At 49.6% G+C, this 16,671-nt stretch overlaps 1 protein-coding gene across 7 annotated transcripts; it reads left to right on the top strand.

The window, feature by feature from the left end:
• Nucleotides 1-2,033: 2,033 nt before the first annotated feature.
• Nucleotides 2,034-16,127, top strand: Zdhhc4 (zDHHC palmitoyltransferase 4). Of its 7 annotated transcripts, none has more exons than XM_076923590.1 (9): nt 2,034-2,147; nt 2,757-2,936; nt 3,467-3,602; nt 5,069-5,193; nt 6,380-6,453; nt 8,379-8,557; nt 10,653-10,778; nt 11,849-12,093; nt 15,791-16,127. In XM_076923590.1, the coding sequence occupies exons 3-9, from the start codon at nt 3,551-3,553 to the stop codon at nt 16,079-16,081; spliced, it is 1,092 nt and encodes a 363-aa protein (XP_076779705.1). In that variant the 5' UTR covers nt 2,034-2,147; nt 2,757-2,936; nt 3,467-3,550; the 3' UTR covers nt 16,082-16,127. The 7 variants fall into 7 exon arrangements, with proteins under 7 accessions (XP_076779705.1, XP_076779708.1, XP_076779710.1 ...); XM_076923592.1 differs by having other exon boundaries at nt 2,067-2,220; XM_076923591.1 differs by having other exon boundaries at nt 2,074-2,225.
• Nucleotides 16,128-16,671: the final 544 nt, after the last annotated feature.

Raw genomic sequence — 16,671 nt, 5'->3', positions numbered from 1 at the left:
TCTAGAAAAAACAAAAAAACAAAAAACAAAAAAACAAAAGAACAACAACAACAAAAAAGAGGACTATGAGTTTAGGGCCAGCATGGGGTACAGCATGAGACGCTGCCTCTCCCCCCCCCCCCCACAAAAGTACAAAAGCAGTTTGCAGGATACATACTAAATAAGGGCGAGTCCATCACAGACAAGGGGGCCACCAAAGATTCTGTTTTGAATAACATGACTGTTTTACATTCCAACCCCTCTCTTTGTGTGTTTAAAGAACGGCAACAGAGCACAGGATGAAATGGATGACTGAATTAAAAATCAGCTAGTCAGGCCGGGCGGTGGTGGCACACGCCTTTAATCCCAGCACTTGAGAGGCAGAGGCAGGTGGATTTCTGAGTTCGAGGCCAGCCCGGTTTACAGAGTTCCAGGACAGCCAAGGCTATACAGAGAAACCCTGTCTCGGAAAAAAAAAAAAAAAAAAAAAAAAAAAAGAAAGAAAGAAAGAAAGAAAGAAAGAAAAAAAGAATCAGCTAGTCAGAAATGAAACTCTCTAGAGAAGACCACAAAGCCCTGCCTTTACATGGGGGAAAAGAAAGAAAATTCAAGCTATTTAATTACAGGCTCAGTGTTCACCAATAGGGTGACACCTGCTGGAGACCTTGATGAAGTGTAGCCTATTCTGGATGCCAGACGGTCTCTGTATGTACCAGTCTTTCAGGTCTCACACCTTGCTCATTTTGTGCTCCCAACACTGTAAAGGCCTTGGATACAATATATCCAGAAAGGTAGTTGTTCTTTTTTTCTTTCTAAAAGGAAAAAGAATTGAGAAGCTGGGATAGGAAGCAAAGCAAACAGGAAAAGGGAGCTTTGAGGCCAGTCCTTAGAGATGAAACATTTTTCCTCAAAGGGAACCTGTTTTTCAGAGGCATCAAGAATAGTTCTCAGAGGACCTGGGGGCGCTCAGACAAAGCAACAGCTCACAGGGACCGCCTGCTATGTTTAGAAGCAGTTCCTCTCAGCCCAGGCCTGCCTATCATCAAAACAGCTTTTTTTATCCTCAAGGATAAAACACTAGTCACCGCTCCCCACAGGGAGGATGTTCAAAGCTGTACACAGAGATAGCAAGAGCAAGGGGCATGCAATCAGCAGAATCTGACTCAAATGGGGACATATTGTGGCCTCTGCAGTGGAAGATGCTGGGACTGTTGGGACAGGTCCCAGTGGTGTGTCAGGCAGACACAGGTGCCGCTGTCTAGGGTACCTGCTGGGTTGTCAGGGGCCACTGCCGAGTTCCTCCCAGGGCACAGAAAAGCCCAGGCTCAGTCCACCGGTTCTCCCGCACAGACCCAAGACAGCCTTCACTTTCTCTCAAAAGTGCTAGAAAATTCCAGTTCCTGTGTTGGGCGTGGTTGTGTGTGCCTGCCATCCCAACCAAAGTTAGGCTGAGACAGGAGGTTCAAAAGCCCAAGGCCAGCCGGGTATAATTTGGTGAGACTTTAATTTTGTTTTGTTTTAGAAAAGGTCTAGCTACGTAGCCCTGCCTGGCCCGGAACTCATGGAAACCAGGCTGGCCTTTGACTCAAAGAAACCTGCCTCTGCCTCCTGAGTGCCGCGATTAAAGTCATGGGCCGCTATGCCTAGCTGAGATCTTAGTTTTGGAAAGAAATTTTTAAAAAAGAAAATAGCTTTCTAACCATGCTCATACAAAAAATCCGAATTACACTCAGCGGATCACAACTAGCAAACACACAAGAATAAAATAAAGGCCATGAAAATGGGACGGGGGTTGGTAAAATGAAGGGAATCGGTAGGAGACGAAAGTAGTCGGGAAACGTCCGACAAGATTCACTGTACATAGGTATGTAGTAAATTGTCAAGTAATAATAAAAGTAAGAAGGAAGAGAGATGAGAGGAAGCGGGAGAGAGACAGAAAAACGTTAAAAGAGAAACAAAAGAGAAATAAAACCTACGATGGTACCAAACAAAACACAATTCGCTCGCAGAACGTGAGACCAAACCCAATAGTTTCCGGCTTCCCGCTACTATTTCCGTCGGAAGTCGCCTTTATCGCGGGCACTGATGACGCCACGGACGCGCCGGAAGTCTCGGGGAGCGCTCAGCGGGGGTCAGCTGGCAGCGGCTGACAGTTGGCTGGGCTTGGGGTAAGGCAGCTGCGGAAGGCTGTGACACCCCGGCTGGGCGACGGTCGTCGGGACTCCATGGTTGAGCCTCCCAGTTACGTATGAGACCACAGTCCTCTCCGAGCCCCCTGCATCCCGCTTCCTGTGTCCTCCTCTCCCAGTCTGCTGTCCGCCTGGTCCCCATTTCGGGTTCTGGACGCAGTTATGGTCTCCCGACCTGCTACAGAGCCTTCCTTATCTCCTCTGAGCCTGATGCATCCGGGATCTGGTTGTGGAATGGGCTCCATTCACCACTACCCCTCCCTAGTCCCTCACAGCTGCAGAGTCTGTGAGCGCAAGTATGCAAGGGCCTTGAATAATGTATCTCCAAAGTGTCCAGCAAGGGGAAACTATCGGGGACCTACCTCATGTGGGCAACCTCACCCTGAGTCTGGACCCCGGTGTGGGCGCCTCAGAGACAGGCGTAGTGACAGTGACAGCTATAGGGACGGTGGACCACAGACTAGTGGACTTTTCTTCCCCGTTCAGCGGCAGCGCAGCGTCCCCTACTTCCAAACGCCCTTCACAATGCATTCCATCACTGACACTTGTCCAACACTGTGTAAGCGTTGCACTTGATTGTCTCCGCAGCCAGTTCCATCCTCCTGGAACAACCTTGGCGCCGGTTTTGCGAATGCCAAATTCACGGCGCTGCCCAAGCGGAGCTGCTATCTGAATTCTCCGTGGATGTGGCAAAGGGGAATGAACGCTAAAGGTGCTGCCGGAAGTGTCCGACCTAGAGAAATATGTAGACGGGAGACCTTTTTCCTTGTGAGAATGACCTTTTTTTTTATTTGTTTCCTCTTTTTAATAGTTTCTGTTTTGATTCTCTGAGTTGGAATTTTAGCCCAGAATCCTGCCTGGTAAAGCCAATGTCAGCATTTCCAGTTCCTTAACACGGGCTTTTTATATTTCTTCATTCTGGTTCTCGTGGGTGATGGGTGACATCATGGCCACTGACCTGTTTAATATGCCCGAGTTTGGGTGTGGGACCCTGACTACCTTTAGGAGTTGTTCATTCTGATGAGGTCAGCAGGTTCTTTGGCAGCTTTATCAGTATTTATGTGGATATTTAAGGAGTAAAAGGGTTTGTTGCTGGGTCTGTTTGGTGGCGTACCTCTGGAATTTCAACACTTGGGAAGCTGAGGCAGAAGAATTCTGAGTTTCAAGCTAGCCTGGGTTGCACAGTCAGATCCTGTCTCAGCAAACAAGGGGTTGATGGGTGAGTGCTTACTGTGCAAGCATGAAGTCCCGAGTTTGGATCCCCAGCGCCAACACAAGTGTGGCTTAATGCCTGCCAGCCTAGCCACACAGCGGTGAACTCCAGATCCCAAGGCAGCGGTCCTTAACCTTCCTAATGCTGTGACCTGATACTACAGTGCTTCATGTTGTGGGGACCTCCAACCATACAGTTGTTTTCCTTGCTACTTTATAAATGTAAGTTTGCTTCTGTTACGAATCATAATGTAAACACCTGAGTTTCTGGATGGTTTTAGGTGACCTGTGTGAAAAGGTCGTTTGCCCTCCAAAGGGGTGGTGATCCACAGGTTGAGAACCATTGCCTTAGGGGACTATGATGGAGAATGATAGAGAATATGTGACATCCTCCTCACGCCTGCACACATTCGCCTGCAAGCACCGGCCCCACCAAACATCACACACCAAAGTAATCATATACATGGTGCGATGGCAGTACGGGTCTATAATCCCAGCACAGGGGAAGAGGTAACAGTAGGCTCTGTTGGGCTTGCTGGCCAGCCAGTCTAGCTGAGTGTGTGAGCTACAGGTTCAGAGAGGGAGCGTGTCTCAAAAGATGTGGTAAAGGGCTGGGGTGGTGGCTCTGATAGACTGTTTGGACAGCATACATGACATGAAGTCCTAGGTTCAGTTCTCAATATTGACAGGGGTGGGTGGGAAGGAACCCACCAGACTTGAGGTTGCTTTGACCAATACTTTGGGATGGAGAGCTAGCTTAGTGAAGTATTTGTCTTGCAAGTGTGAAGACCAGAGTTCAAATCCCCAGAACATATGTAGAAGCCTGATGTAGAAGTATATGTCTATGTAATTCCAGTTTTCCCACTGTGAAATGGGAGAGTCCTCAGAAACACACAGCCCGCCTAGCCTGGCAGACACCATGGAGAACAAACAAGAAACCCTGTCTCAAACAAGGTGGAGGGTGAGGGCTATACCAGAGGTTGTCTTCGGACTGTCACGTACACGTGCTAGGGATACCCACACTCAGACAAACACACACAAGGGAATTCTCAAGAACTAAAAGTAGGTCTGGGCATGGCCACACACACCTTTAATCCTAGCACTTACGATGCAGAGGCAGGTGGATCTCTGTTGAGGCCAGCTTGGTCTATGTAGTGAGACCTTATCTCAAACAACAACAAAAATAATAACCAAGCCCCAGCGCTAGTGAGATGTCTCAGTGGGTGAGAGCATCTGCTGCACGCCTGAAGAACCTGTTTCATCCCCAGGACTCACATGGTGGAAGCGGAGAAACAACTACCAAAAGTTGTCCCCAACACACACACACACACACACACACACACACTCTGTGGTACTCACATATGCACAGAGACAAATAAATAAATACAGTGTAATTTAAAATAAAGCGGAGCACAATTGAGAAAGATACCCTGTCTCAACCTCTGGCTCAAACACAGGTGCACACACAGACATGTACACACACTGCCTACAGACAAACTAATGAAGGGATTTGTTGTCCCAAAGGCAGACCTCAGTGTTCATCTTGAGGATGGCCTAAGGCCCTCCCACTGATGCGGGTGTGACTGTCTGTCAACTGCAGGAGTGAACCCAGGGCTGGATACATGCTGGGGGTAAATCCCTCAACAGCGGCTGCTCATGCTGTCCCTCACGCTGTCCCTTCCCCGCAGCCTCCAGCATGGACTTCCTGAGTCTCTTCCTGTTCTACGTGGTCTTCTTACTGATTTCTGTTGTCATGATCTGCATCGTCACAAAAAACCAGCGGTTGAAAGCTGTGGCCCTGGGAGCAGCACAGGTAGCACTGGTCCCTGGGTACTGCCAATGTTTGAATACTGTGCTAGGTGCTAGTCCGAAAGGCTCACCGGACCAGGTATTGTGAGTCTTGTCTTTAATCCTGGCATTTGGGAGGCTGAGACTTCAAGGTCAGTTGGGGCTACACTGTAAGAGCCTGTGTCCAGACAGACGAAGTTATCTTGTCATTTTGCTTTGAGATAGGTCGAATTGTCAAGGTTGGCTTTTTAAACAGTGTGTACTGTATTTGGGCATGGATGTGACTGGTGTTTGCCTAGACATGCTTGCAGCAGGTGTGAACCCGGGAGGAGGACTCGTGTGATCAGGAAGATGAGCATCTAGCTGTCTGTCTTCTCTTCACACCATCCCACCCATCTTCCCTTGGGGGTCAAAGCAAGATGGGGGCAAGTAGCCATGAAAAGGCTGACTTGGGAGGGACCTGGGAATCTGGAGGCAGACCTTGATCATGGAGTAGAACCCAGGGTAAGGGAAAGTCAGCGTCCACAGCACCCTATGCCCACTCCCTTTTCTCCAAAGACACTGACAGACACATGCTTTGCAGTCAGTGTAGAAATGGAGACATTGCCTACCCCTCCTAAATCCTAGTACTTAGGAAGCTGAGACAGGAGGATCGTGAATTCCAAGCCAGCTCAGGTTATGTAATGAGACTGTTTCAAACACAGAGTGGAGCTGAGGAGACGGCTGAGCAGTTACAGTGCTTGCCACGTAATTGGAAGGACGGTGGCAGGGAAGCAGTCCAGGAGAATAAAGAACAAGGCGACTCAGATCCCGGGAGCACACATAAACGCTGGCTGGGATGGTGGCCAACCTGTACTTCAGTACTTGAGAGGCAATGACAGGAGATCTGTAGGGCAAACTGGCTGGCTAGGCTGGCCACACAGGGAGCTCTGGCCTCAGGGGAGAGACCCTGTGCACAGTATCTGTGCCTGAGCTGTCGGGGAAGCTATCTGACTCCGACCACATGCATATGCTCATGTTTGCACACAAGCACACACCACACACAGGTACCACACACACAAGCAAGCTCACCCTACTCCTTATTCTCATAGCTTGCTTCTCTGCCATATGAGGAGATGATGGTAGACGCACCACCATTGCAGTGAAGAACTTCATTGTGTGGGAGTGAGGGGTGGGAAGTGAGGCTGACCCTTCTCCTTCTGTGATTTCAGCTGTGCTCCTGTGTAACCCCACAGTGCCTCCAGAGGGCCGTGCAGATGCTTCTCCATCAGCTCTTCCACACACGGTACTTGTGGCTCAGGGTTCCCACAGGGCCACATTCAGCCTGGGTGGTTGATTGTTGCATTCTATAGCTTGTGGGAGCGCCTTGTGGTTTCCAGCACAGTAAAGGGGATGATGCTGGAAGTCCGGAGAGTGCTGGGTTTGGAATCTCTCCTTATAGATCATTTACCATTGTCTGTGGGCTTTAAGGTGACTAGTTTTCTTTTTTCATGTATTGATTGATGTGGTGCTGGGATTAAGCTGGAGAGGTCGTGTGTGTCTGGCACGCTATGCCTCAGCCACTGAAGCATATTCCCAGGCTGGCGTGGCCAGCTTGTTGTGTTGGGATGTGCTCTCATTCTCCGGCCCAGGCTGGTTTGGAACTGACTACATAGGCTAGACTGGCCCCAGCCTCCCAAGTGCTGCCATCATAAGTCACAAGCCGCATGCCCACTGCCATCAGGTCTGCTTTCACGTAAAGATGTTTACAGAGTAGCAAAACAGTCTTAGATATGTCTGTAAAGTGTATTCGGAATGTGCTTCCATTTTTCAGTTAATTATTATTTTAAAAAATGCATGTGTTTGTGTCTGAGTGTATGTGCATACATGTGTGGGGGCTGCCAGAGGTCAGAAGACATAGGGTCCCTAGGACTAGAGTGACAGATGGCTGGGAACTGCCCTGTGGGTTCTGGGAACTGAACTTAGTCCACTGAGAGAGCAAGTGTGCTAACCACTGATCCATCTCCTCAGCCCCAGTTACTACTACTACCGCTCCTACCGCCTCCACTCCTACAACCTCCACCTCTACAGCCTCTACCCCTACAGCCTCCACTCCTACAGCCTTCACCCCTACAGCCTCCACCCCTACAGCCTCCACTCCTACCCCATTCACCCCTACAGCCTCCACCTCTACAGCCTCTACCCCTACAGCCTCCACTCCTACAGCCTCCACCCCTACAACCTCCACTCCTACCACCTCCACTCCTACCGCCTCCACTCCTCCAACCTCCACCCCTACCCCCTTCACCCCTACAGCCTCCACCCCTACAGCCTCTACTCCTACAGCCTCCACCCCTACAGCCTCCACTCCTACCCCCTTCGCCCCTACAGCCTCCACCCCTTCAGCCTCCACTCCTACAGCCTCTACTCCTACAGCCTCCACCCCTACAGCCTTCACCCCTACAGCCTCCACTCCTACAGCCTTCACCCCTACAATCTCCACCCCTACTGCCTCTACTCCTATAGCCTCCACTCCTACAGCCTCCACCCTTACCCCCTTCACCCCTACAGCCTCCACCCCACCCCTCTACTCCTACAGCCTTCACCCCTACTGCCTCCACTCCTACAGCCTCCACCCCTACAGCCTCCACTCCTACCCCCTTCACCCCTACAGCCTCCACCCCTACAGCCTCCACTCCTACAGACTCTACTCCTACAGCCTCCACCCCTACAGCCTCCACTCCTACAGCCTCCACTCCTACAGCCTCCACCCCTACAGCCTCCACTCCTACAGCCTCCACCCCTACAGCCTCCACTCCTACAGCCTCCACTATGACCACCACTACCACTGCCTCCCCCACCACTACTGACATGGTCTCACGGTGTAGCTCTCGCTAGCCTAGAACTTTCTATGTAGAACTCAGAGATATGTCTGCCCTTGCCTCCCAAGTGCTGGGATTAAAGATGTCTAGCCCCATGCCTGCCTTTTGTTTTGTTTCTGAGACAGAGCCTTACTATGTAGCCCTGCCTAGCCTGGTTCTTTCTGGGTAGCCTAGGCTGAACTCAAACTCAAGACAAACCCGGCTCTGCCCTGGTACTGGGGTTACAGCATGTGCTACCACACTGGGCCGTTATTGAATGCCTGCAGCAGGTGGTTGCCTGGGTCATGGTCCCCAGATTCATGTGATTCTTCCTGAATGGCCTGTACATAAGCACGTGTACTTCTTGCAGCCACCCCACCTTCGTTGTCTTGCACCTGCTCCTGCAAGGCCTGGTTTACGTGGAATACACCTGCGAAGTCTTTGGCTACTGCCAGGAGCTGGAGTTCTCTCTGCCTTACCTTCTCCTGCCCTATCTGCTGCTGAGTGTGAACCTGGTGTTCTTCACCCTGACTTGTGCCGCCAATCCTGGTAAGTCAGGAGCCGGAGCCGTAACAGTGCAAGCCTCATGCTCATGATGTCGCAGTTATGGCACTGTTCCCTAGGAGATGGCAGAAGACCCCCTCTGTTAGGTTTCCACTGTCTTTGAGTTTTGAATGTTTTCCAATTTTATTTTTGGTCTTCGATCCATGGGTTATTTTAAACTTTGTAATATATACACCAGTGTGAGGTCTTCTAATCTAGCTTGTTTATTTTGAGGCCAGGCTGTGTCTCTGGCTGACCCTGAACCTGGGAGCTTCCTACCTCCAAAATGCTGAGTCACAGGCACGTGCCACCACACTGGCTTCAATGCACTGTTTAGTTTTGACACGGTCAAAATTTCACATGTCCACGAAGACGCAGCTTCTTCCCTTTTATTCATTTTTAATTATGTGCTGTTCTCTCTCTCTCTCTCTCTCTCTCTCTCTCTCTCTCTCTCTCTGTGTGTGTGTGTGTTTGTGTTGTGTTGTGTTGTGTGTGTGTTCATGTACATGTGGAAGCCAGAGGCTGTGAGTGCATGTGCATGTGTGATTTCTGTTCTCTCTCTCTCTCTCTCTCTCTCTCTCTCTCTCTCTCTCTCTCTGTGTGTGTGTGTGTGTGGTGTGTTGTGTGTGTGTTCATGTACATGTGGAAGCCAGAGGCTGTGTGAGTGCATGTGCATGTGTGATTTCTGTTCTCTCTCTCTCTCTCTCTCTCTCTCTCTCTCTCTCTCTCTCTCTTGGTTTTTCGAGACAGGGTTTCTCTGTGTAGTCCTGGCTGTCCTGGAACTTACTCTGTAGACCAGGCTGGCCTCGAACTCAGAAATCCACCTGCCTCTGCCTCCCAAGTGCAGGGATTAAAGGCGTGTGCCACCACCGCCCGGCCTCTTCCTCCTCCTCCTCCTCCTCCTCCTCCTCCTCCTCCTCCTCCTCCTCCTCCTCCTCCTCCTCCTCCTCCTCCTCCTGCTTCTCCTTCTTTTTAAACAGGGTTTCTCTGTATAGCCCTAGCTGTTCTGGAACTCACTTTGTAGATCAGGCTGGACTCAACTCAGAAATGTATCTGCCTCTGCCTCCCAAGTGCCAGGACTCACACTACAATATGGATGAGCCATGAGATGTCCTGCTGGGGTTGGAGTCAGCACTGGAAGCTGTAGATTATATCTCTCCATTTCTCACACTCTCCCTTCTCTCCTGTAATGATGCTTGGATTGAAGTAGGGCCCGCTGAATGCCACCGACACTGCTCGGCCACTGCACTATGTCCCAGCCACAGGCTCCGTTTCTGTGAGCGTTAGAGAGGAACTAGGAATAGCTGATGGCTGCACGGCTCTGTGCACTGTCAGCCACGGAGTCTAGTGTGCTTTAAATTGGTTCACATCCATAATCATAGCATTTGGGAGGCTGGGGCAGAAGGATTGCCTCAAGTTCAGGGCCAGCCTGGGCTACAGTGTGAAACTATCTTAAGAAACCAAGTACAGGGCCAGTGAGATGGCTCAATGGTAAAGGCATGTATTGCACAGGCCAAGTCTGGCAACTGGATTTGATCCCTAAACTCTACATACAGGTGAATGGAGGCCTGACCCCACATGGTTGTTCTCAGAGACATGACACTGAATAAATAAAAGGAGTGACTCGGATTCTTGCGTTATCACCCAATAAACCAGTCAGTGACTCAGAGGGAGGTAGGGGCTGGGTAGCTGCTGTGTTGGTGAAGTGCTTCTGTGCAAGCACAAGGACCCGAGTTTAATCTCCAGAACATGTAGAAAAGGTGGGGGCCGGAAGCAGTGGTTCTAACTGTACTCCCTTACCGGGTGTAGAGTCCGGAGGAGCCCTCAAGCCTTTTGGCTAAACAGTGTGGCCCAATTTCTGAACTCTAAAAGTGAATGAGAATCTGTCTCAAAAAAAAAAATGTCTAACAACATTGGAGGTTGGCCTCCAGCTTCCACAGGCATGCTCACCTACGCAGTGTCCCCACACATGACCACCACAGAAGAGAAACTACGTTTCTTAAAACAGTAATCGCAGCAGTTTCAGCTGCATTGTACTAGTTTAGGTTTGTGGGCCTAGTCAACCACACTGCTTAAAAATGACGTTCATCCCTTCTCTCAGGCACCATCACTAAAGCAAATGAATCATTACTTCTGCATGTCTATAAATTCGATGACGTGATGTTTCCAAAGAACTCGAGGTGTTCCACTTGCGATTTAAGGAAGCCAGCCCGCTCCAAGCACTGCAGTAAGTATGGCTCCCAGGGCTCTGTAGCCTCCCCTTCATGGCATGCACTGGCCTATCCACGGGGGAAGGCTGGCAGGGCAAACACACCATGTTGGCATTCTCCAAGTACCCAGTGCTGAAATATTTTCTTTCAGCCAGCCACACTGACTGGCAGAACACTGCACTAAAATGGGGGTCAGAGGGTAAAGAGCACACATCTAACAAGTACAAGGCCTGGGCTCCTCCCCAGCTCCAGGGAAAAGGAAACAGATTGACCGAGAGTGTCCACATCAAGTATTGGACTCTGTCTTGTGCCACCTCCATGTTCACAATGAACAAAAGAGTTTTGTACAAGTCAAAGGCCACTAAAACTGCTAATGTCCAGACACTACTTGTTCAGATTTTTCTTGTCCCCAGTTGGTATTTAGTGACTATAATAGTTATACTATGCGGTTCTGTTTAAGGTACACACGTGTGTGTGTGTGTGTGCATGTGTGTGTATGTGTGTGTAGTTGTCTGGCATGTGCATGTGTGTGTATGTGTGTGTAGTTGTCTGGCATGTGCATGTGTGTGTATGTGTGGGTAGTTGTCTGGCATGTGCATGTGTGTGTATGTGTGGGTAGTTGGCATGTGCATGTGTGTGTATGTGTGTGTAGTTGTCTGGCATGTACATGTGTGTGTATTGGTGGGTAGTTGTCTGGCATGTGCATGTGTGTGTATGTGTGGGTAGTTGTCTGACATGTGCATACAGAGGCTAGAGGTTGATGTCAGGCGTCTTCTTCAGTCACTTACATATGGAGGTCTGGGCTGGAGCTCACTGATTCGTTCAGCCAATCCAGGTAGCCAGCTTGCTCAGGGAATCTGGTCTTCTGCCTATGGAGGTGACAGGGAGGCTGCCAAACCAAGCCTTCCTGGCGTCTGTCCATGTAGGGCTCTGAGCCATTCCTATACATGTGCCCTGCAGCTCTAAAAGCTTGGTGATAACAGCTACCCTGCCCCCACCATCAGTGCTCAGTCAGTGAAAACTCCAGTGTCTGCTTTTAATTGGCTCACCAAGGACAAGCCCATCCAAACCATTCCCTTCTTTGCAGGGGTGTGTGACCGGTGTGTGCACCGTTTTGACCATCACTGTGTTTGGGTGAACAACTGCATCGGGGCCTGGAACACCAGGTACTTCCTCATCTACCTCCTGACACTGATGGCGTCTGCTGCCACCATAGCCATTGTGACTGCCGCTTTTCTGCTCCGCCTGGTGGCAGTGTCGGATCTCTACCAGGAAACTTACCTTGATGACTTGGGGCATTTCCAGGCTGTGGACACAGTCTTTCTTATTCAGGTAACTTTGCATTGGGTTCCAGGAAAACAGGAAGCTACTCTTTTATTCTTTTTAAAAGATAAATGCATTCTTTTTATTAATTATTTGAGAATGTCACACATGCATACAGTGTGGGGTCATTTACTGGATCATGCTCAACCTTCCAGGACCCACACCTTTAAAGGAAACTAACTGTCCCTCCCCCAGAAGCCACTAACCACCTATGGCTCCTCGGTTAGCAGTGGGGGCTTTGTTCTCTCTGCTCTGTGGAATGTTGCCTGACTTGATGTTGTGCAGACAACTGCACCTGCTGAGTTCATACCCTGTCATGCCCCAAAAGACAGTTTTACTCCAGTCTTCCTGGCCTCTGGCTCTTAGAAGCTTTCTGCTTCCCTCCCCACCCCCCATCCTATGATGGTCCCTGGGCCTCGGTGTGTGTGTATGTTTGTGTATATGTTTGTGTGTGTGTATATATAAGACAGAGATGTGAGTGTTTGTCCTGTTTATGGCTGAGCACTCCACAAACACTTCTCTGCACTTGATCAGTTGTCTGCATTAGCCATACTCTACTGTGCAAAGACTTCTCTCTGATGAGGTCTGAGGCCTGTACTAACCTAGGGGGGAGAGAGACAACTTCAGAGGGCAGTTTAATGCTGTGTCCATTTAGCAAAATAATAATAGGTTCATCCCTGGGCCTTTGAGACCTTGGGTTCTTGGTCCTTTCCTCCTCTTCCTCCTTCTCTTCTTCCTCATCTTCATCCTTCTCTTCTTCTTCCTCCTCCTCTTCTTCTTCCTCCTCCTCCACCTTCTCCATCATTATCCCTGACTGTTGAAGTAATTATTTAAAATCGGTGGCACTCAATCTGGCGTGTTCTTAATTAGCCTCCATCTTCCCGACTAGGCTAGGCCTGAGGTCATGAGCAGCGGCGTGTTCTCACTGCTGCCGCAGCTCAGGCCACCAGCTCAGGTGGCTAGAGACACCAGCCCTGCCACCCATAAGACACCAGTGTGGGAGATGGCTGTGTCAATCTTCCATGCTGTCTCCACAAGGCTGGGCTGAGCCCAGACCATCCTGCCATCCACTCAGTACCTGGTAGAAATGAGACTCTATTGTTTAAAGATTATCCAATAGCTTTATAAGTTTGGTAATGCTCACTAACAAGATGCCCACACAATCAGAGGTTAACCCAATACCCAACTGAGATATATCAACTACCTTTGACTGCTAGAGACAGGTGCACATCTGTTTCCATGTTCTCCTCTCTCCGGTCCTCCTCCTCCTCCTCTTCCTCTTCCTCCTCTTCCCACCTTAGCTCCTCCCAACTTGTAGTGAAAATATGCCACTACACCTGACTTGCTGGCCTAGAACTTAATCTGTAGCTCAGACTGGTTTCGAACTCAAGAGATCGGCCTACAGAGTTTTGAGACTAAAAGTGTGTGCCATCACATGTAGCTACCATATGGGTTTTTAAAGTTAATATGACTTATTTATTGACAGGATGGCTTTGAACTTCTGACCCTGTTGCTTCCCATTCCTTGGTGTTGGGATAACGTGTGTGCACCACTATGCCAGTTGAGCTGGGGGTCAGACTTCAGGGCTCTGTGAATGCGCAAGTCAGCGGCGTTGGGGTACTCAGGGTTGTGAGTGAGCGAGTGAGCGCATCACCACTTCTGTGGCAGAGACCACTGTATTACCCCCAAAGGGCCACTCGCTACCATTCCACCTGACACAGCCATGGTAACCATTCATGAGCTTCCAGTCTCTCTGAGTTTCCTGTAACTGGACATCGCATAGGTTCAGTCATGCAGCACGTGACCTCCACACTGGCTTCTCCCAGTGTTCCATGCTCCATGCTGTGGCCCAAGCCTGTTCTTCATTCCTCTCTGTGACCAACAGCACTGCAGTTCACCAGCACAGTGTATTTTACATGTTGAGAAGTTGATAGGCATTCGGCTATTCCAGTTTTTGATTATTTCTGAGTAGCTGTGAACAGTGCACACACATTTCATGTCAATATGTCTTCATTTCTCTTGTGTGTGTGCTTAGAAGTAGATTTATGAGGTCATGTGGTACCTTTTAACCACTTGAACAATAGCTAGAATGTCTCCTACAAGCAGTGTCTAAGGCTTCCAGTTTCTCTGCATCTTCACCAACACTTTAAATTACCTACCTCTAAAGGGTTTTGTTTTGTTTTGTTTGAGGGTAGGGAATCACTATGTAGCCCAGGCTTGCTCAGATACTCAATCTTCCAGGGAATCACTATGTAGCCCAGGCTTGCTCAGATGCTCAATCTTCCTGCCTCACCTTCCCAGTGCTGGGAATACATGTGTTCCCACCCTGCCCAGTTGGTGTAGGACTGTTGGTATAAGAAAGCTGAGACGTCCTTTGCCCACTGTCACTTCTCTCTGTGACTTTACTTACACGGTTGCTCTCATCAAGAGTTTTGATGAGGCTTTTTCCTCCTCTGACTTCCAAAAACACTGAATTCTAATTTTTACCCCTCATATTAAAAAAATAACACGATATTCAAATAACTTAGAAGTAGCATTTGGCTCGAGGATCTACATGGCTGAATGGGTGAGGCATTGCCACACAGACAAGAAACTCAGTTTGGATCCCAGAACCCACGTAAAGCACAGTGTGGGGGCACACGTCTGTAACGGAGAGGTGAAGACAGGAAATCCCAGAAGCTCACAGGCCAGGCTAACCTGGCAGTTCAGGAGCAAGCTAGCTTCAAGCAGGGACAGACACCAGACCCCATGCTCTGTAGACACACACATCATAACATGAGCACCCACCGAGGACTCTCACAGTGGATATTTAAAAGGAAACGTGCAGTGAGAGACCTCTGCCCTGCCCATCCTGTCCTGGCTCCCAGAGGCGGCCTGCCCTTACGCCTTCACCATCCTTGTGCTATAGTCACATAACACACCAGGGAGAGCCCTGAGCCTCTCTGTTCTCACTGCGCACCAATCCACAGGCTGAGTTAGCTTTTAATTGCTCCTTGGTGTGCCACAGTGTGACTGACCCAGTCTCATTCTTCTCACGCATGGCTATTTAATTTGTTATTGTTTTGTTTTGATGTCTTGAGACAAGGCCTCACTGTTACTTGGGTTGGCCTGAAACTTGCCATCCTGTTTCAGCCTTGTGAGTGTTATGCTTACCAGCCTGCACCATCATTCATGAGCAGAGATGCTGTGGGGCTGGTACTGTTGTCAGTGCCTTTGGCCTGGTGTTCCTGTGCTCAGTGGCTTTAGAGAGACAGTGGTTTGCCTTGCAGGACTCAGTTTGATGCACAAGCTGTCTACATGTATTTATCTTATAAACAGCAGACTGGCAAAGTGCTGTGTTTTGAGTGACCTTTCTGCCCATGTGAAAGTTCTCCTTATAGGAAGCTCTCACACAGACTAGCCTGGGATGCCTGTCTGCATTGACTGTGACTCAAATCTTTGGTCAGATTTGGGGCAACTGACGTGTGTGTGTGTGTTTGCACTTGTGCAATGCTTGCATTCGAGACAGAGGCACAGAAAGAGACATAGAGAATTTTGAACCCAGGGCTTCACTGACGCTAGGGCAGTCCACAGCTCTAAGCTGTGTGTACTTCCTGGTGGGTCAGATTTGATGCAGGGTCATCTGAGTGGTGGGTCTGCACTATAGGGTTAGGACTGGTCCCACAGCCCACAGTCTGTTTGCTGATGCTCTGCTTTTCTGCCCCAGCACCTGTTCCTGGCTTTTCCAAGGATCATCTTCCTGTTGGGCTTTGTCATCATTCTGAGCTTGCTCCTGGCTGGCTACCTGTGCTTTGCTCTGTACCTGGCTGCCACCAACCAGACCACAAATGAATGGTATAGAGGCGACTGGGCCTGGTGCCAGCACTGGCCTCTGGTGGCCTGGTCCCCATCAGCCGAGCCCCAGATCCACCAGAACATTCACTCCCATGGGTTTTGGAGCAACCTTCGAGAGATCTTTCTACCTGCTACCCCCAGTTACAAGAGAAAGAAGAAGTAGCACGGGAAGTGGCCTGCCTTTTGAATACAGTACATATCTATTTGTACACATGGTGTTGTTTGTGTTTGTTTCTGCTGTGCGAGTGTGAGTGGGCTCTAATGGGGAAGCAGGCTTGCCGAGTTCTGGTATGTCCCAGACAGATTTCCCTCCTGTTCATTTCCTGCTAGTGGGAAAAGGGTCAAGAGATGTCAAGGCTCTGGATGACAAGGAGGCCTTTACTTCTTTCAGTGCACCCTTGGGCGCTTGAGCTAGGATTATAAAGCCTGCTCCCTGGTGTACAACAGTCTCAGCAGCGGCGTGTCTCAGGTTGTGCTAGCCGCACACTTGCCCTGGTCTGTCCTTTGCCAGACAGGGGCTCTTCATCACCTCAACTAAATCCTCTCAGCCATAAGCCTCCTAGTCATTGTACTTGTGAGCCACACGCAAGACTCTTCCACTCTGTTTTAAAATCTCCAATCTTCGCTGGACAGAGGTGGTATACACCTTTGATCCCAGGTCTCAGAAGGCAGAGGAACGGGGATCTCTGAGTTTGAGGCCAGCCTGGTCTACACATCGAGTTGCAGGACAGCCAGTGCTACACTGAGAAACTC

This window comes from Arvicanthis niloticus, chromosome 24, assembly GCF_011762505.2.
Source record: "Arvicanthis niloticus isolate mArvNil1 chromosome 24, mArvNil1.pat.X, whole genome shotgun sequence".
NCBI classification, from domain to species: Eukaryota; Metazoa; Chordata; class Mammalia; order Rodentia; family Muridae; genus Arvicanthis; species Arvicanthis niloticus.
This window is presented reverse-complemented; position numbering and strand designations above follow the sequence as displayed.

Bases quoted from the DNA above. Each gene is read 5' to 3' on its own strand.
- Zdhhc4 (XM_076923590.1), top strand. From the start codon at position 3,551: ATGTTGTGGGGACCTCCAACCATACAGTTGTTTTCCTTGCTACTTTAT. The intron at 5,194-6,379 runs GTAGCACTGGTC...CTGTGATTTCAG, and splicing joins TGGCCCTGGGAGCAGCACAG to CTGTGCTCCTGTGTAACCCC. The intron at 12,094-15,790 runs GTAACTTTGCAT...TTTCTGCCCCAG, and splicing joins ACACAGTCTTTCTTATTCAG to CACCTGTTCCTGGCTTTTCC.